The 17,320-nt window shown below is 25.6% G+C and overlaps 2 protein-coding genes across 3 annotated transcripts in view; one reads left to right on the top strand and one right to left on the bottom strand.

Moving 5' to 3' along the window:
* The window catches only part of LOC122852910, a 31,920-nt gene extending 24,166 nt beyond the window's left edge, over positions 1-7,754 (bottom strand). Inside the window, exon 1 of one of the 2 annotated variants that reach the window (XM_044153027.1) lies at positions 7,053-7,754. In XM_044153027.1, coding sequence (XP_044008962.1) covers positions 7,053-7,128 — 76 coding nt within the window. In that variant the 5' untranslated portion in view covers positions 7,129-7,754. The remainder of the gene's footprint in view (positions 1-7,052) is intronic. The other variant, XM_044153028.1, reaches the window with a different exon arrangement.
* Positions 1-17,320, top strand: part of LOC122852911 (lachesin-like) — a 129,669-nt gene that overhangs the window by 2,925 nt on the left and 109,424 nt on the right. The window lies entirely within an intron of this gene.

Below are 17,320 nucleotides of genomic sequence, written 5' to 3'. Positions count from 1 at the left end.
AAGATAAGAATTATTTATTAAAATTATATTAAGAGGTGTAATTTTCAATGACAATGATTGATCGATTCAGATATTATAACACGTGGGTTTATATTTTTAAATTAAAAAAAGCATTGAAGTCTCTTTAATTTTTTTTTGCTCAAATGTATGTAGGTTTTAATGAATGACATTAAGTGCACTGAATTTGTAGGTATTTTGTAGTAAAAATTATCAATTTGTAGTTCAAAATAACAGGTTGCAAAAGAGTTAAAAGCAATTTTTATTCAAAATCGACTACGGACGTTGTATATAGGTCAAAATCTTTAGAGTAAAATTTATTTAGTAATTTTTTTATTAAAAATTAAAATTTTTATTTCAATATTTTCCCGGAAAATAATTTATTTATTAAGGTATTTATAAAACAAGTTTTATTTTTTTGAAAATGTATCAAACTACAAATTATAATTTTAATGTCACTACAAATTACAGTAAATTTTCTGCATTAAAAAATATTACAATTTTTCATTTTTGAAAAGTAAGTATGCATTTGTTTATTAGTATATCAGATAATAATTATTAATTAACCTTTTATTTATTGTTTTAAATAAAAAATGGCTATTCAATTAAAGGAGTCCTGCTGTAATTTAATAGTAATAAAAATTAAAATTTGTAGTTTGATAGTTTTCAAAATAAACTTGCTTATAAATCCCAGTGTAAACGTTTTTCAGGAAAATAATTTTAAATTCCAATTTTACTACAGTGCCTAAAACTATGTCTGCACCTAATTTACATCATAGAATCATATTATTTTATATAAAAAGTTAAACGTTTCTAAACATTATTTTTAAGTAAAAAAAAAATAGAAAAAAAAAATCCTATCTTCTGGAAAATTTTTTTCCGGAAGATAGGTTCGATAAATTATAATTTTATCACTTAAATTTATCATTTTATTTTATTTTGGTTTTGATCAATAAATAAAAGTGAAATAATATTTATTATCTGATAAGGAGAGAAAAGATGAAAAAAGGATTTTTAGTTGAGTATGATGGACGGTAGAGGTTCTGCAAAAAGGAGAAAGGAAAATGATTTTTAGTTGCCCATGATGGACGGTAGAGGTTTTGCAAAAAGGAGAAATGAAAAAATGATTTTAGTTGCCCGCTGATGGACGGTATTATCGGGTTTAAAGGAAAAAATGATTTTTAGTTGCCAACTTGATGGACAGTAAAGGTTCACAAGGAGAAAAGGAAAAAATGATTTTTAGTTGCCCACTTGATGGACGGTAGGTTCTGCAAAAAAGGAGAAAGGAAAAAATGAGAAAATTAAAAATTTTTCCTTTTCTCCTTTTGAACCTCTACCGTCATCAATTCAGCACAACAAAATCATTTTTCGCATTTTTACCATAAATCCATCAGCAAAATCATTTTTCGCAACATGCCATTTATACATTTTAAAATTTTATTTTTTTATAAATGGTACAACTCATTTCTCATCACTTTTAAAACTCTACCGTCCATCAAAGTAGGCGATAAAAATCGTTTTTTCCTTTTCTCCTTTTTTGCAGAACCTCTACCGTCCATTTTTGGCAACTAAAATCATTTTTTCCTTTTCTCCTTTTTTGCAGAACCTCTACCGTCCATTGAGTCGGCAACTAAAAATCGTTTTTTCCTTTTCTCCTTTTTTGCAAAACCTCTACCGTCCATCGAGTCGGCAACTAAAAATCGTTTTTTCCTTTTCTCCTTTTTTGCAGAACCTCTACCGTCCATCAATTCAGCAACTAAAAATCGTTTTTTCCTTTTTACTCCTTATCAGATAATAAATATTATTTCCTTTTTGTTTATGATCAAAACCAAAATAAAATGTCTATTTGATGCAGGAACCCTGCTGCAATCTGCAAATGATAAAATAATTATAATTTGTAATCGAACCTATCTTCCGGAAAAAATTTTCTCCAGAAGATAGGTTTTTCTATTTTTCTTTACTTAAAAATGTTTAGAAACGTATAACTATTTTATTATTATCATAATAAGATTCTATGATGTAAATGCAACACATGGGCCCAGAAAATTAAATAATAAAAAATTGGAATTTGTAGGAAGAATAGTTTTCGGAAATTAATTTGTTTATTAAGAATTATAAAAGCAAGTTTATTTTCTTGAAACTATCAAACTACAAATTTTAATTTTCTACAAATGCAGCAAGTCTTCATTTTAAACAATAAATAAAAGGTTAATTAATAAGTATCTGATATATTAATAAAAATATAACTTTGTGAAGAATAAATTTTTTTGAAATTACTGCAATGGTATGAAGTGACAAAAAATAATTTGTAGTTTGATAATTTTCTGAAAAATAAACTTGTTTATAAGCTCTTAAATTATTTTCAGAAAACGTGAACTAAAAAAACAATTTTACTACAAATCTGCAAATTTTGATACAACCTCCTGGAACAAAATGCAACCCGTCGAAACGAACAAAAATTCAATTTTACTACAAAACTACAATTCAGGCTAAGCCCCTATATGAAATTTCTACGTTGAAGTTATATAACTTCTGAAACCATTGAAATTTTCTTTAATTTTTTTTTGCTCAAATGTATGTAGGTTTTAATGAATGACATTAAGTGCACTGTGGCAATATTGTACTTGTATTAATGTCATCATAATTATCATGTTTATTATCTCAGTTAATCAGAGCAAATGATGCAAAATTCATGATCAATTAAACATGTGTTATTAATATATTTTTAAACTAACAACAGGATATTTAGAAATACAATTTTTAGAGTAAAATAAATTTTTTAATTATTTTTTATTTAAATTATGTATTTTTATATTTTTCTTTATATTATTTTCATGCGGTACATGCTAATGGCTTGCGCATATCTATTTTTGACACGCGACGTTTAAAGTTTTTTTTTTTTTTTTTTTTTTCAACGTTGTCTCATCGACTTTTACCAGCTGCAATTCTTCTGACAGTTTTATTATTATTTTTTTTTATTTAAAAAATTTTTGTTTTATTCTTTGAAAAAGTATGTAATATTTGGATGTAAATGTAAACTTGTCGAGAGAAACATAAACGATAAATAAGACTGTAACATAGTCAGTTGGTTTTACAGTTCATCAACTGGCGCATGATTAAATTTTATTGAGTTCACAAGGTGTATGTGTATATATACATAAAGTTCACTATATAGATATAGCTATGGTTTGAGTAATCATCTTGTTAATTTTCGAGGTTCTTCAAGTTTTATAGTCAGAGTATAAGACCTCCCAGTGTAAACGTCTGTGCTTTCGAGTTAGGGGATCAATTTCTCAGGGAGATCATCGACCAGACACCTTAAAGAGGCGTGCAAAAAAATTAAAGAACCCTTCATTTACATCCGGAGACCACACAAAATATTTTTTTACTCTTAAAAAAGCTTGAAAAATTATATATATTAAATTCAATTGAAAAATACATCTCTATATAAATAAATTCGGATAAAATTTAAAAAAGCAGTCAAATTTCCAGCTGGATATATCAATTTTAATATAATTTTTTTTGTCATTTAAATTTGATGACAATTTCCGGTTGAGCGCGTGCGATTTGCTAGCGAAAAAAAAAAAATACCGGAAGCCGATCAAGGGACTCTATCTATGAAAAAAAGTGCGATGATGATGAAAAAGGTTTCCTGGAAATTTGAGTATCAACCAGCTGTCAAAACATTTGACATTCAGTTTGAAAAAAAAAATTGTATCATTTTTAATATCCTTTTGAACAAATGTGGTATACTGAGAGTATAATTATTAAAGCACGCGTTGATAAATTATTGTATTATTCGACGAAAGATTTTTTGATGCTTTATCGGTCACGTTTTTTTCATAAAAAAAAAGTAATAAAAGAATAATATATGATGAAAAAAAATTAGGCTCGTGGCACATCTGCCCTCCCTCTCGATCAGAGTACCACTCGATAAATGAGCAAATTTTTTAAAAACATTTACCACATGTTTTAAGGGCGTCGGAAAAGAGTCTTTGATCTCATGCAACGCGGCGCCCCAGTTGAAAAAAAATTAAATAATAAAAAAATCTTGCTCGAAATGAAGGAAGAACCATGCATTAAATCGAAATTTTTTTATATATACAAGAAAATAAATTAAAAAACAAAGAAAAAAACAATAAGTAAAAAATCGTCAAATATAAATTCGATACAAAGTGCAGCCACCAACACTGCAACAGTGTGTTTACTTTTTTATGTGAAATAAACGAGACTTCATCGTTGGTGCACATATAATAATAAGATTGTTGTGAAAAAGAAGAAAAAAAAAAAAAAAAAAAACAAAATTAGGCTGCCTCTGTCAAGAATAAACTTGGAACAAAAAAAAAAAAAAAATAAGAGGATTCAAAAATGGTTGAGAGAAAATCGCAGCCGGGTGGGTGTTTGGGTCCCGGGGGTTATCGTGCAAAAAATGAGCTGCTTTAGATACAGACGGTGTTATTTGCGGTTATCGATGAATAAAAAAAAAAAAAAGTGTTTCAAACGTCTTTTTCACAGAATAAGGCAACTCCATAGTCGAAAGAATGAAAAAAAAAAAAAAAAATACCAATTCCTCAGCGTGAATAGGACAAGAAAAAACGACCGAAAAAAAATGTGGTAAAAAAATAATAATGAAAAAATTGAAAAACAGATGTAGACGTTGCAAAGTATAATATCGTGAGAAATATTAATAATAATAATAAAATAATAACAGCAATTACTAAATACCATGACGGATAAAAAAAAAAAAAACAATTTATTTACAAGAGAAATTTATAATTTATAATGACGACAATGATCAATTAATTATCGATTAAATTTACATAATAAAAATATAAAAATATTAATAAGTTGAGAAATATTTTTAATTACGTGTAGATAAAAAAAATAAAATAAATAAATTGAATAATAAAGATGAAGATTTGTATTGAAATTCAATCGACCGAAACTGAGTCGCGGAAGCCCGTGTATAAGTAGCCAACTAAAGATGATGATTAACTCGATCGACTTACACACAGATATAATTCCATTCATAAAAAAAAATATTGAATAAAAAAATTATAAATTAAATTAAGCTCATATCACTATTAAATAATTTTAAAGAATTTTTTTTTCAACTATTTCTCGCGCGTTTAATGTATAAAAATTTCTCTGTGCGGTGTTATGTACGCTAAATAAATTAAAATATTTTTATATATCCACAAATAAGTGGACTATGTGAACGGCTATCTTTTTATTTCCGGTTTTATTCTTATCGTCTCACTTTACAAAGTCTTGTGTATATGAATGTATCACACACGCCAACAAAAAAAAAAAAAAAATTAAAAAATCCACAGGTGTATTTATAAATTGAAGCAAATGTATATTGTATTGTGTATAAAATGTGAAAAAAAAATAGCTAAAGAAAATATAATCATGTGACTGCATAATGGCGTAAGAGGTTAATGTACTAGTATTATGTTTAAAGACGAATTCCACAAACTAAAATTGAAACATTACAAAACTCTCTGAATTCTTTAACTAATGCTTTGTATTCACATGTATATATGTGTCTCAAAAAATTTTTTACAAGTTAAAAAAGACCGGAAAAAACACACATTCCAACGCAAATCTTATTTTACAAAAATCTATCGCTTTCCCATTGAACTAGAATTTAGTTTCATCCCTTTTTTTTCTCTCTTTTTTATTCCATTTCTTCAAGTTAAACAGCAGGGAATCGCTAAAGTAGTTTTATTTTTTTATTTTTTCCCTCCCGGATGAATGAAAATTCCCGTTCACAGGATTACGCACTTTTGTATGATAAACTTGGTGGTGTTTGTATTGAGATCGTTTTTCATTGTCGTATATATTTTTGATGACAATGAAATGCTTCCATAGTGAATTGCCGTAAAAGCCCCTTCGTCATTGGTAACAACACGAATTTTCTAAACGATCAGACAATAAATAAAAAAATAATATAATAATAATAAAAAAAAAAAAACCATAAAAAAGTTGAAGAAAAAATTTTGTTTTTCATTTTTATAAAATTTTTGTATATAATTTGTGAATTCACACTAGTGTAGAAGTTTTTTAAAATTGTCAAATATATCTTTTATTCATATAAAGTAAAAAAAAAAATATATTCTAGAAATGTTTTTTGATGTGGGGTTTCCCGGATGGCAGTTAGTGTGAACAGGTAGAAAATACCACCTTGAATTTTTGTCTCTCTATGTGTCAGTCTGGACCCAAGCAAAGGAATTAGAGATAACAAAAAAAAATAAAAAAATATAAGAAAAAAAAAAAAAAAGGTGTTGAGGGCTTTTGAAAAGTAAATTTTTTCGAAACAACTTGTTCATTTTATATTTTAATTTAGCTGTGAAAATTTTTTAAATTTAAATTAAATACGATAAAATACAAAAGGAAATAATTTGTTGGTACAAATAAATTGGGGAAAGTAGAAATGCAACGTAATGAGAATTTCGAATAAAATACAATGCAATTAGGGATTTTCAGATATATACCACTAGAGAATCACTGCTGCGATTGTTTGATACGATAAGATAAATAAATAAAAAAATGGGACTAGACAAAAAAAGGATAACTCACTCGAACAAAAGGTCTTAAACCATTAGAAGATTTAAATATTTCACGTAAATATAACAAACAAAAAAAGAAAATACATTTATTTGTTAAATATCTTATCAGTTTTTTTTATAAATTAAAATTTTACTTATCATACTGAACAAAAGAAAAAAAATATATATCTTAGACAAAAACAATATGACAGATATACAAGTGTAACCTTTAATATTTGTTTAAATAAATCCAAATATTTTTAAATTTTCTAAATATAAATTGTATTTGATCAATGACGGAAACGACACAGACTCATGGTGTATACTTTGGCGGTCTTTGTACCATAAGTCTATTTATTTTTTGATAATATAATATCAATGTTATTTTAAATTTTATATTATGACAAAATATTTTTTTTTTAATATTTATAATTGTCAATTTTTATATATTGCATTGTTATAAATAACTTGTATATATTTTTATTTATTTAAATTAATACTCACTTGGACTGCAAACAACACCGTAAAAAATCATAAACAAAATAATTTTGTCTATCATATTGAAAGATATCAATGTCATGTTTATGTTAAAAAAATTTTCACTTCACTAAATAAAAAATAAACTTTATTGTTTGTTTGTTTTTTTTTAAATCAACAATGTAATCTTTGGTAATGTGTTGATTATAGTGTTTTTATATTTGTTTATTATTTTTTAAAACGTGAATAATATGCGAGGGATGTTTTAAGCCTGGGTGGTCGAACACCTTGCAAGCGGAAATAAAAAACACAAAATTGTGAAACGAAACGTGCAGCTACTTTCCACGTTACCTTTTACATTCAGGTAACAATTAAACTAGATATATACCGTTTTCGCGTTTCACTCGACGAATCTTCAAGTTCGCTCTGTCGAAACGTTCTTCTTTAATATTTTTTTGCAATAAAACTTAAATTTTTCAACTATACATATACACTATTTAAACAACACAATAAAAAAATGTTAAAATGTAGTTATTAAAATATATTAAGTCTGTTAAAATATTAATTAAATTTATAAGTTTTACACTGTTGTTTAACATTTGTTTTGACACTTTTGTATGAATTGTTAAATGACAGAAATGTGTTAATAACAGCGCAATAAATTTGTTAAAATTTTAATCCACACACTGCACCGGCTAGCGAACGAATGCCGATCACTAAAACCTGAATGAATCTCTTTCACAAGTTTATTCGAGGTAGTCGGTGTATCCCCACTATTTGAACGTGCCACGAGGTTCTTCTCGTTTTCTCCCCTGCTATTGTGTTTCTCTCTTTTTATCCAACACAATGCTACCCGACCAATCAGCGGGTGTCGCAGAAAGAAAAATAAAATAAAATATATAAAATTCACAGACTCTTTGACGCGGGACCGTGTGCCTCCAGTTTGACTAGAGCTACTATGTTTTTCCAAGAATCAGGTGTTTTCAAAGATCAATTTTGTTTTTTATTTTTTCACAATATTATTTTTTTAGAAAAAAATAAAATTAATTCCCGAATATACAAGCAGTTTTCTTTTTTCTCAAGATGTTATTGACTTTTATATTTTATAAAAAAACAATTATATTTTAATTTTTATTTATTTATTTTTTTTTTTTTAATTTGGGGGGTTTTATTGTGATGCAAATAAAAAAAACTTTCACAATTTGCATCTGTGTGTATAATCATTTGCTAATCGTATTGACTCGTTTCTCAAGTTATGATTATCTATTAAAATGTAACAATGTTACTTAATTTTCTTAATATTAATTAAATATTCAAATTCATATACGTAGTTGTTCAATAATATAATTTTTTAAATATAAAATAAAATATCGAATACAATTTTTATTGACAACATATCTTTGATTTGTGATACTATTAAAATGAATACAAAATTTTTAAAAATGAATTGAATTTTGAACTTGTTAAACTTGATTGTCTGACTGAATATTCATTCAACCGTAATTCATAGCAAAATAATTTTTCATTTAATCATTCCGTTTTGAAATTTCTAAAAACAATTTGATTTTGAACATGTAAAAAATAATTCTTATTATTTTGCTTGTAATTATCAAGTGATTTGATTCTTTCTAAGAATTATCTTGTAATACTAAAATATTTTAAACTTTTAACGAATAAACATTGTCATGTTTCTTCGATTATCAAGCAATCTAAAAGTTTAATTTTAATTTTATTATAATTACTTATATTCTGAAATAACTTAATATTATAATAATATTAAAATTAATTTATATGTATGATGAATTTTATAATAAATTTATCATTTGTTTTAATTTATACATGTTGTTCAATATTGAGATTCATTATTAGATTTATAAATATATGAAATATATATAACTATTAATTTTGATCAAAATCATATAAATTTAAATGAGTTTTATTGCATACCATAAATTTAGATATTATTTATATAATACAATTTGCAATATTTATTCAATAAATAAATATTAATTTTATTGAAATTTTTAATATATTGTTTAATAAATTAATAATTTTATTAAATATATATTTATAGAAATTAATGTGTATGTATTGAAGAATGAATTTTCATCCTTCCGAATTTCCACGTTAGGAGTCGCATGTGATCAGTGAAATTTGTCGATACTGTAGATTTTCTTTAAAACTTGTTGTCTCAGTCAGTAAAAAAAATTTTTTTTTAACGAAAAACTATTTGATCATTTGATGGTAATTTAATATTTAATTTTTAATTATAATTTTCATTTGAATACATTAATATAAATTAATTGATTGAAATAGAAAATAAAATATATAAATAAAAAATAGACTGAGGTAGAAATAAAAATATACTATACAATTTGATGAATAAAATTTAAATGATTGATGCATCAAATAGACATCACAGTACACGATTTACCGATATCGCACAGAAATAAATAAAGATGTAAAGTACAAAATGATGATGTGGAATGGGTATTTCGAAGAGTTTATAGTTATAAAATCCTGAACACGTATTTTGTGGTACCTCAGGTGTCTCGACCCAAGAAACTTCAATACGTGTTCTAAATTTTAAAATAAAAAAAAAAAAAAAAAGAAAGAAATATATTCTCTTGAAGAATCCTTCATGTTGTTGCTATTATTGTCTCTCATTATGACTGACAACTGTTTTATATTGCACAATTACAATAAAGTTATCAAGAGTACTTGGAAAAATAACAAAAACATTTTAAAACTTTTATTACTTCATTTAATATTTCTCATTTTAATATTACATTTAAAAATTTATTATAAATATATTAAAAAGAATCAAAATTAATGAAACTATATATATAGAGTTAAAATTTTTCAATTGAATCGAATATTTCTGGTTTAATGATTTTGAGTTGCGCTTTGTCAGTCGAAAGACAAAGCGCCTGCGGGTTGCTGATGAGATCGCAAATTTGTGGAACCGATGATAAAATAAATAGCATATCGTTTGATGCCATCAGAAAATGTACCTGTTTCAAAATCGCTAAAAAAAAAATAAATAAAAGCAAATAAAAATTTCACGGACATGTAAAACTCTCTTAAAGCTCCTGGAGCGATGAGAAAATGAAAAAAATTTTCGAGAAAAGATGAAAAAAAAAACTATAATATAAAGCTGATTCATTGATTTTTTTTTTTTTTATTAATTTTTTTTTTACCTCGGTGTTTTAATGAGTTTTTTCTTCTTGATTAAAATTTATTCCATTATGATAATTCAAATTAAAAAACGAGGATAAAATTTAAAGAGAAAATTAAGTAAGAAAAGTTGAGATTCAATTGGCCAAACACTTTATACTTTGGCCAACAGTTTATGTCAATTTACTAGATCGCTGAAGGCAAATGATATATGTAACTAAATTTTACAGGCCTTGAATAGAATTATGTACAGCTAGTTATGTATACTATTGAAATACACGAACACATATACGTAATATAAATTTCGATTTGGAAAATTGTAACTGTTGTATTGGCTTGGCTTGCAACCGGAAAATTCCAAACTGACACACTGTATTTTAATTTCATATCTATACTTTGACGATGTGAAAGCTCGATTTAATATCCCACACATTCTTGCCTCATCACCCATTCCAATATATTTTTTTTATACATATATACAGATGCAATATTTATTGCATCAATGACAATGTCCCCTGGAAAAACAATTAATTTATTTGGAAAATATATATTCCACAATTTTCAATTTATGACTGCGGTTTTGTTCAAAATGTTTGAAAATATTTTCAAATTAATTACGAGTAGTTAATGCATTGAGTTAATTTCACTGGAAAAAAATATGCTTTAATCTGATAAGATAAAATTTTAATTTTGTTTTTTTTTTTTTTTTCAATTAAAAAATAACAATGAAATATATAAAAATGGATAAAATTAAATTACAGTATGAATAAGTAGAAAAAATAATAAATCGTAAAAATAAAGTTTCAATCGCCATAAAGTTTAAAATAGTATTGGGAACATGACGTAAACTTGTCGGTGTATATATATATTGTAGTTTTTTTTTTGTAGTAAAGAAATGTTGAAAGAAGTAAATTGAAGTTGGTCAGAGTTGATGATAGTTTGTTCAACTAAAAAAAACTCAAGTTTTAAGATTAAAGAGATATATACTTGAATAAAATAAAATGAGTTAATAGATATACAAAATAAAGTGTAAAAAAAATTTTTTTTTTATTCTGAAATGTTATATATACCAGTTGAAGAAAAAAAAATGAATATATTCTTCAGGTGAAAAGTTTATATTCAAATTGATATGATAGTGATTTCAGCTGATTATAAATAACATTATAATTTTTTTTTTTTCATGGAATTGGTATTATTAGAATTACAATTTTCTTAAGTTAAATTTAATCGACGTAATTGGAACAATTAATATTCTAATCAAACCTAAAAATAAAATATTTCCAAAATATATAAATTATAGAGTGTTTTAATTTTAACTTCAAATAATTTTCATATATAAATTGCGCCAATTATTTACAACAATTCTATACTTATGTTTTCGAAAGAAAATAATTTTTTTTAATAATCGATTTTCAAGTATGATGTACGTTAACTTTGAAAATAAATACGTTGAAGATCATAGTGAAAAAAAAAGTTACATAGTCGATAAGTTTAAAACTTTTCAACTGGATAAAACTTACCTACAAAAAAAAAAAGTAAATAATTCCATCAAGAAAATGAAATAAAATGAAATAAAAAATGAAAAATTCTAAAAATACTAAATATAAAAACTTTTTGCTACTTGGTTTTATACTTTGTTTCAAGATACAATAAAAAAATAACAATATAATCTTGTCATTTTTTTTTATTATTTTATTTATCGTTATTATTTTCATCATTTTGACGTTTGTATACGCGGCTTATACGATCCCTTGTTGTTTTTTTTTTTTCTTTTTTTTTCATTTTCATTTTATTCAGGATCAGATCAACTGTTGGTGAACGTATATCTATGTATATAAGTAAGACAAATCAGTAAAATTATTGCGGCATGCGTTTCGTAAAAATGTTCCCCAGTGTCTTGACATTTTTTTTTTCTTTTTCATAAGCCCATTTATATCTCAATTTTCGTTCTTCAACACTTAATCTTTTTTATTTTTTCTTTGCGTTCATTTTTCCCCTTACGTGTTAAATGATACAACTATATAACAAACAAAGATACCAATCAAATAACACGATAAATATAAAAAATAAATAAAACAAGAATAAATTTATTTATTTATTTTTTTTTCTCAACTAACGAAGCGAATAATTAACACGTTTTTTATTATTATTATTTTTTCATTGAATATTTTTCCACTGCGTTGATATGAATAAAAGAAAAAAACGCTGATGAAAATGGAATAATTTTATGTATACTCGATAAGTCATGAGAAATAAAAAGTCAAAATTTTAAATGAAAAATGAATTAAATATATATATATGAAAATAATAAATAAAAATAAATAAAATAAAAGAATATGAATATAGTGGTATGGCGTGCATGCTTGCGTGATATGCTGGGAGAGACGACTATGAGCAAAGTAATGCAAAAAGCTGTTTATAGTTTAGGGGAGGGTATAGTTGCGTTAAATGAGTCGCGTGTGGGCGATGGAATGTCACTCAGCGACGATATCAATTCACCTCGATCGTGAGGCTAATTTCCCCAACTACTAAAAATAACGTGTCGTCATGAAAAATGTTACTTTTAATTTAAAAAAAATTTTTTTACTTTCTTCTATACTTTTTTAAACTTAACCATATGTAAAAATTATTATTATTAAAAGTAAAAATCACTGATAAATTAAAATCCAAGTCTAATCATTAAAAATTTTCAATCAATTTTTTTTATCTCATTATGCTTGAATAGTTGAGCTAATTTTCTTTTAATTTCTTGACTTTAATTAACACAATTTTCTTATCAAAAAAAAAAAAAAAAAAAAAAAGATTTTAATATTTGATAAATCAATAAATTAGATATTTTAATTATTTTTCTATCTTAATTATCAATTAAAAAAATAAATTATAACAAAATAATGAATATATTGAAAACGATTGAAACTTTTGTACTTGTCATTTAATTTCAAGTGTCTAAATTTTCCTCCTATTTAAATTCATAAATAAATAAATATAAACAATCTACTGTTTTCTATTTTCCATGCTTGTTCTTGACTTTTGTCGGAATACTAGTGTACAAATACACTACACTTATATAACTCGTCTCATATATATATATACATCTACCCTCTTGTCTCATCATTTTACCCCGCCTCTGTTTTTATACGAGAGACAGAAAATAAGAGAAGCAACCCTCAGATGTGTCAAGTTCAGTCGCATATGTTTTGCTTGTATACCTATGGGAATCTCCTGACTACCCTTGCAATGTTTCCATCCTTGGACACACACACATACACAGATAAATATACATGCACTTGATGTACAAAATCTCTCTTCTATTTTATGTAGTTTGGTATTTTAATAAATATCATTCAGCAACACACATATACACCTTTAACATATTACGAATTGTTGAAGAAAAAAAGGAAAAAAAAAAAAACAATTTAGATTTCATTTTGTCTAAAATGAATATTTAAAAAAAAAAAAAAAAAACGTTTTGGCAGAGGTTGGAATATATTATACAGAATGAAAAAATATTTCTTAACAATTTTTTTTTGCATGAAGAAATCTTATTAAACTAAGTTTAATGGGATATTCTTGAGTGGTAGGGGGCAAAAGATAGCCGATTATTTTGTATAGTGTATATAAAGTTGGTTTGAGGTTTTGTTGGGGTGACTTTTGCTTGTTCTTCATTTGATTTTAATATTAATAAATATTTTTATATACATAGTAGTGTAGCAACAAAAAAAAACAAAAGAACATAATAATAAATAAATAATAAAATTGAAAGAATACAAGTATAATCGCGTGATGAACAGAAAAAAAATAAAATGGTCATTTGGCGGTAGAAAATTTGCTCATGATATATTGCTTTTTTGAGACACGAAACTGTTGAATATAGAATGTTCGTTATTGTTATGGGCATATATATAGATAGTGATACGTAGTGACAAGCTAAAGAGATTTTTTTTTTTTTTTTTTTATTCTTTTACTTTACAAGTACAAGTATATATATTTTTTTTGTTTACATATTTTTTTATCTCACGTTTGTATGTGCACACTTTGTGAGTATTTGGCTATTCATTTTCCGACTCGAGGCATCATGGCTTGTGTTGTTGTTGTATGCCATCGTGACAATGCAAATATATGTATGGGTATACAGTGTCGGCAAAAGAGTAGGTGAAACAATAGCTTCAGGCATTAAAAAAGAGGCGACGAGAAAGACGATACACGAGCTGAGATGAGTAATGAAACGGTCACACGCGCACAGTGTTGTCTTTGCTCTTTTTGTTTTATTATTATTATCATTTTTTTTTTTTTTTTTTTTTACTTTTAAATACTTTGTTTATATTCACTTTTGTTTTTTATTTTTTTTTTGTAATTTGTAATAAAGAAGACAGGTTTGTGTGAAAACAGGGTGTTTTTCAAGAGTAAAGAATATCAAGCTCTGCATATACACATACACATATCTCAAATTAAATACTTTTAAATATTTTTAACTAAAAAAATTAACAAATAAAATTGCTAGAAATTTATATATGCTGATTCATACATACGTAAAATAAAAAATTAAATAATATAATGTTCAAATTTAACAGGAAATTTTATTACAGAAATAGAAAATTAAAAATGAAATTTAATAATATACAATTGAGTCTCTTGTAATGTCACTGAAATTTTTTTATATAATATATTTTAAATTTGAAAAAATAAAAAAAATGAATTTCAATTCTCCGAGAAAAGCTCATTGATTCAAAATAGCAGAAAAGAGGAAAATAAAAAAAAAACAAGACATAGAGATGCTAAAAATAAAAAATAAAAATAGAACAAGGGATACTATGAAATTCGTGAATTTAGATTATTCAATCGAGGATTCAGTGAGTCGATGAGCATTCGCGTTTATCGTTGCACCAAAATACCATTGCACATACGATGTCCGATTGAATCTCAATGCCTCGTTGTTTGTCGTATATGAATTCTATATTGCTGTTTGGTTTATGCATCAATTGTGTGTGTGAGAGAGAATGAAACAGTAAAATTTTGCAAACGTCATGAGCGTTTTCTTTACGCTCGATTTGACCATTTTGTATATATACATATATATTCCTTTATATGCTGCATGAATATGTGTACATATATGTGATATTGTGGTAATGGCGATGATGATGGTGGTACTTTGTACTTGTTACATTACTGCCACGTCGAATATCACATTTATAGTCATATAAATCTCAAGAACTGGACACATCAGACACATTGATTATACAAATTCCAATTTTTTTTCTCAACAAAATCAACATCAACATTCAACTCCCACATATACCTACATAAAAAATATAATAATAAAAAATTATTGGTAATTTTTTATTTATCATTATTCATTATTTCATTCTCATTTTATCAATTTCAATAATAATTTTTATTTCTCAACCATATGGAAAAAAAAGTATATGAGAAAAAAAAAAATTTAATTATTTATATTTCATTCAAAATTGATAAATTTTCATTTCAATTTTTATGTCTATTTATTGAATACACCATTTCATGGACATTTTATCTGTCCGGTTTTTGTATGTTTGTTATGAGTTTTTTTTATTTGCCTGAAAATAATTTAAAAAAAAAAAAAAGAGGTCTGACTATACGTATGCTCATACTACTGTCGTCTGGTCGTTTTGTTGTCGGCAATGAGAGCAGCGGACATTGGAAGATGGGCAATATAACAGGAAAAAAAAAAATAAATAAAAACAATAAAACAAATGAAAAAAATAGAAAAAATAAATAAATATATAAAAAAAATTATGAAAATGAAATGCACACAGGGCAATGTCGAGTACATTGGAATGAGAGTGTTCCCATGAAAGAAACATTTTATGCTGATTACACATTTGTGCATATATTCCTTTATGTAGCTACTTTCTCGAATGTAAACGTTGAAAGAGAGACCCAGAAAATAATGACTACTGTCACGTGTATTTTTATTTTTTATTTTTTTGTTCATTTCACATATAAATGTCAAGATAAACTACTGCATTTTACTTTTGTATATATTCAAAATGGTTTTGATAAATATAAATAAAATATAATAAGAAAAAACAACAATAACAATAGCATTATGTTAAATTTAAAATAGTTTATTATAAAAATATTACAAAAATATATTTTTCTATATGAATGAATAATTTTTCAATCACTAAAAAATTTAAAAAACAAATTAAATACAGGTGTTATTGAATAGATGTGAGTAAAGATTCATTGAGAGGTGTCTGTGGTGCGATCACAATATATGTCAGTCTATATCGGTAGATCAAGGTTTGCATAGTGTCGTCAACTGTTGGGTCACTGCAAGCTATCCAATCTACCAACTGAATTTCTGGTGTACCAGGTGCTTAAACCAACAGCATGTAAATTCATTCGAAGTAACGTATAGTTCAGGAAGGAAGTAATTAGATGCGTTGTTGTGGCAAAAGCTTCACCTTTGAACTGTCCATAGTGATACTGTATACAGTGTTTCTCTGTGATCTATCTATCTCACCTATTTTCATTCTGCATACAAAACTGACCACTAGTTTTGTTATACAGTAGCCTTGTGATACTGATACACGAACAATTTTGATACGAAAAATATTTAAAAAGTCTTTCTTTTAAAGTAACTATTTTAAAAGAATTTTATTCATTGATAAAGTATTTATTGATTCGTGTTTTTTTTTTTAAATTTTTTAACTATATAATATAAATTATTTTCAATTTATATTTTATTCTTTGGATTCTTTTTTTTTTATTTTTTTTTTTCGACCGGAACCACTGTAAGGGAATTCGTGTAGAATGTAGTAGAGCCCCAGGCTTTTGAATTAAACACCTAGCTGAGGATATATTTACGAGTTTCATGACTTATATGTATAACGTTAAGCAATTTTCTCAACTTGGCAACTGACTTTAAGTTGCACTAGCTCTTATGAAATCTCAGATATATTTTTTTTATACTTTATAAGAATTTTTTATTTTCTTTCATTTTATATTCTGGCACTTTATCACTTAACTTGCGTGATTCTACGTAACTTGTTCATCAAGACGTGACGAATTGACCAGAAATTCGTGCTAGACTACAGTCCAAAAATTCATTGCAAAAGCTAGAAATAAAAAAATAA

This window comes from Aphidius gifuensis, linkage group LG3 (genome assembly GCF_014905175.1).
Source record: "Aphidius gifuensis isolate YNYX2018 linkage group LG3, ASM1490517v1, whole genome shotgun sequence".
Taxonomy (NCBI): domain Eukaryota; kingdom Metazoa; phylum Arthropoda; class Insecta; order Hymenoptera; family Braconidae; genus Aphidius; species Aphidius gifuensis.
This window is presented reverse-complemented; position numbering and strand designations above follow the sequence as displayed.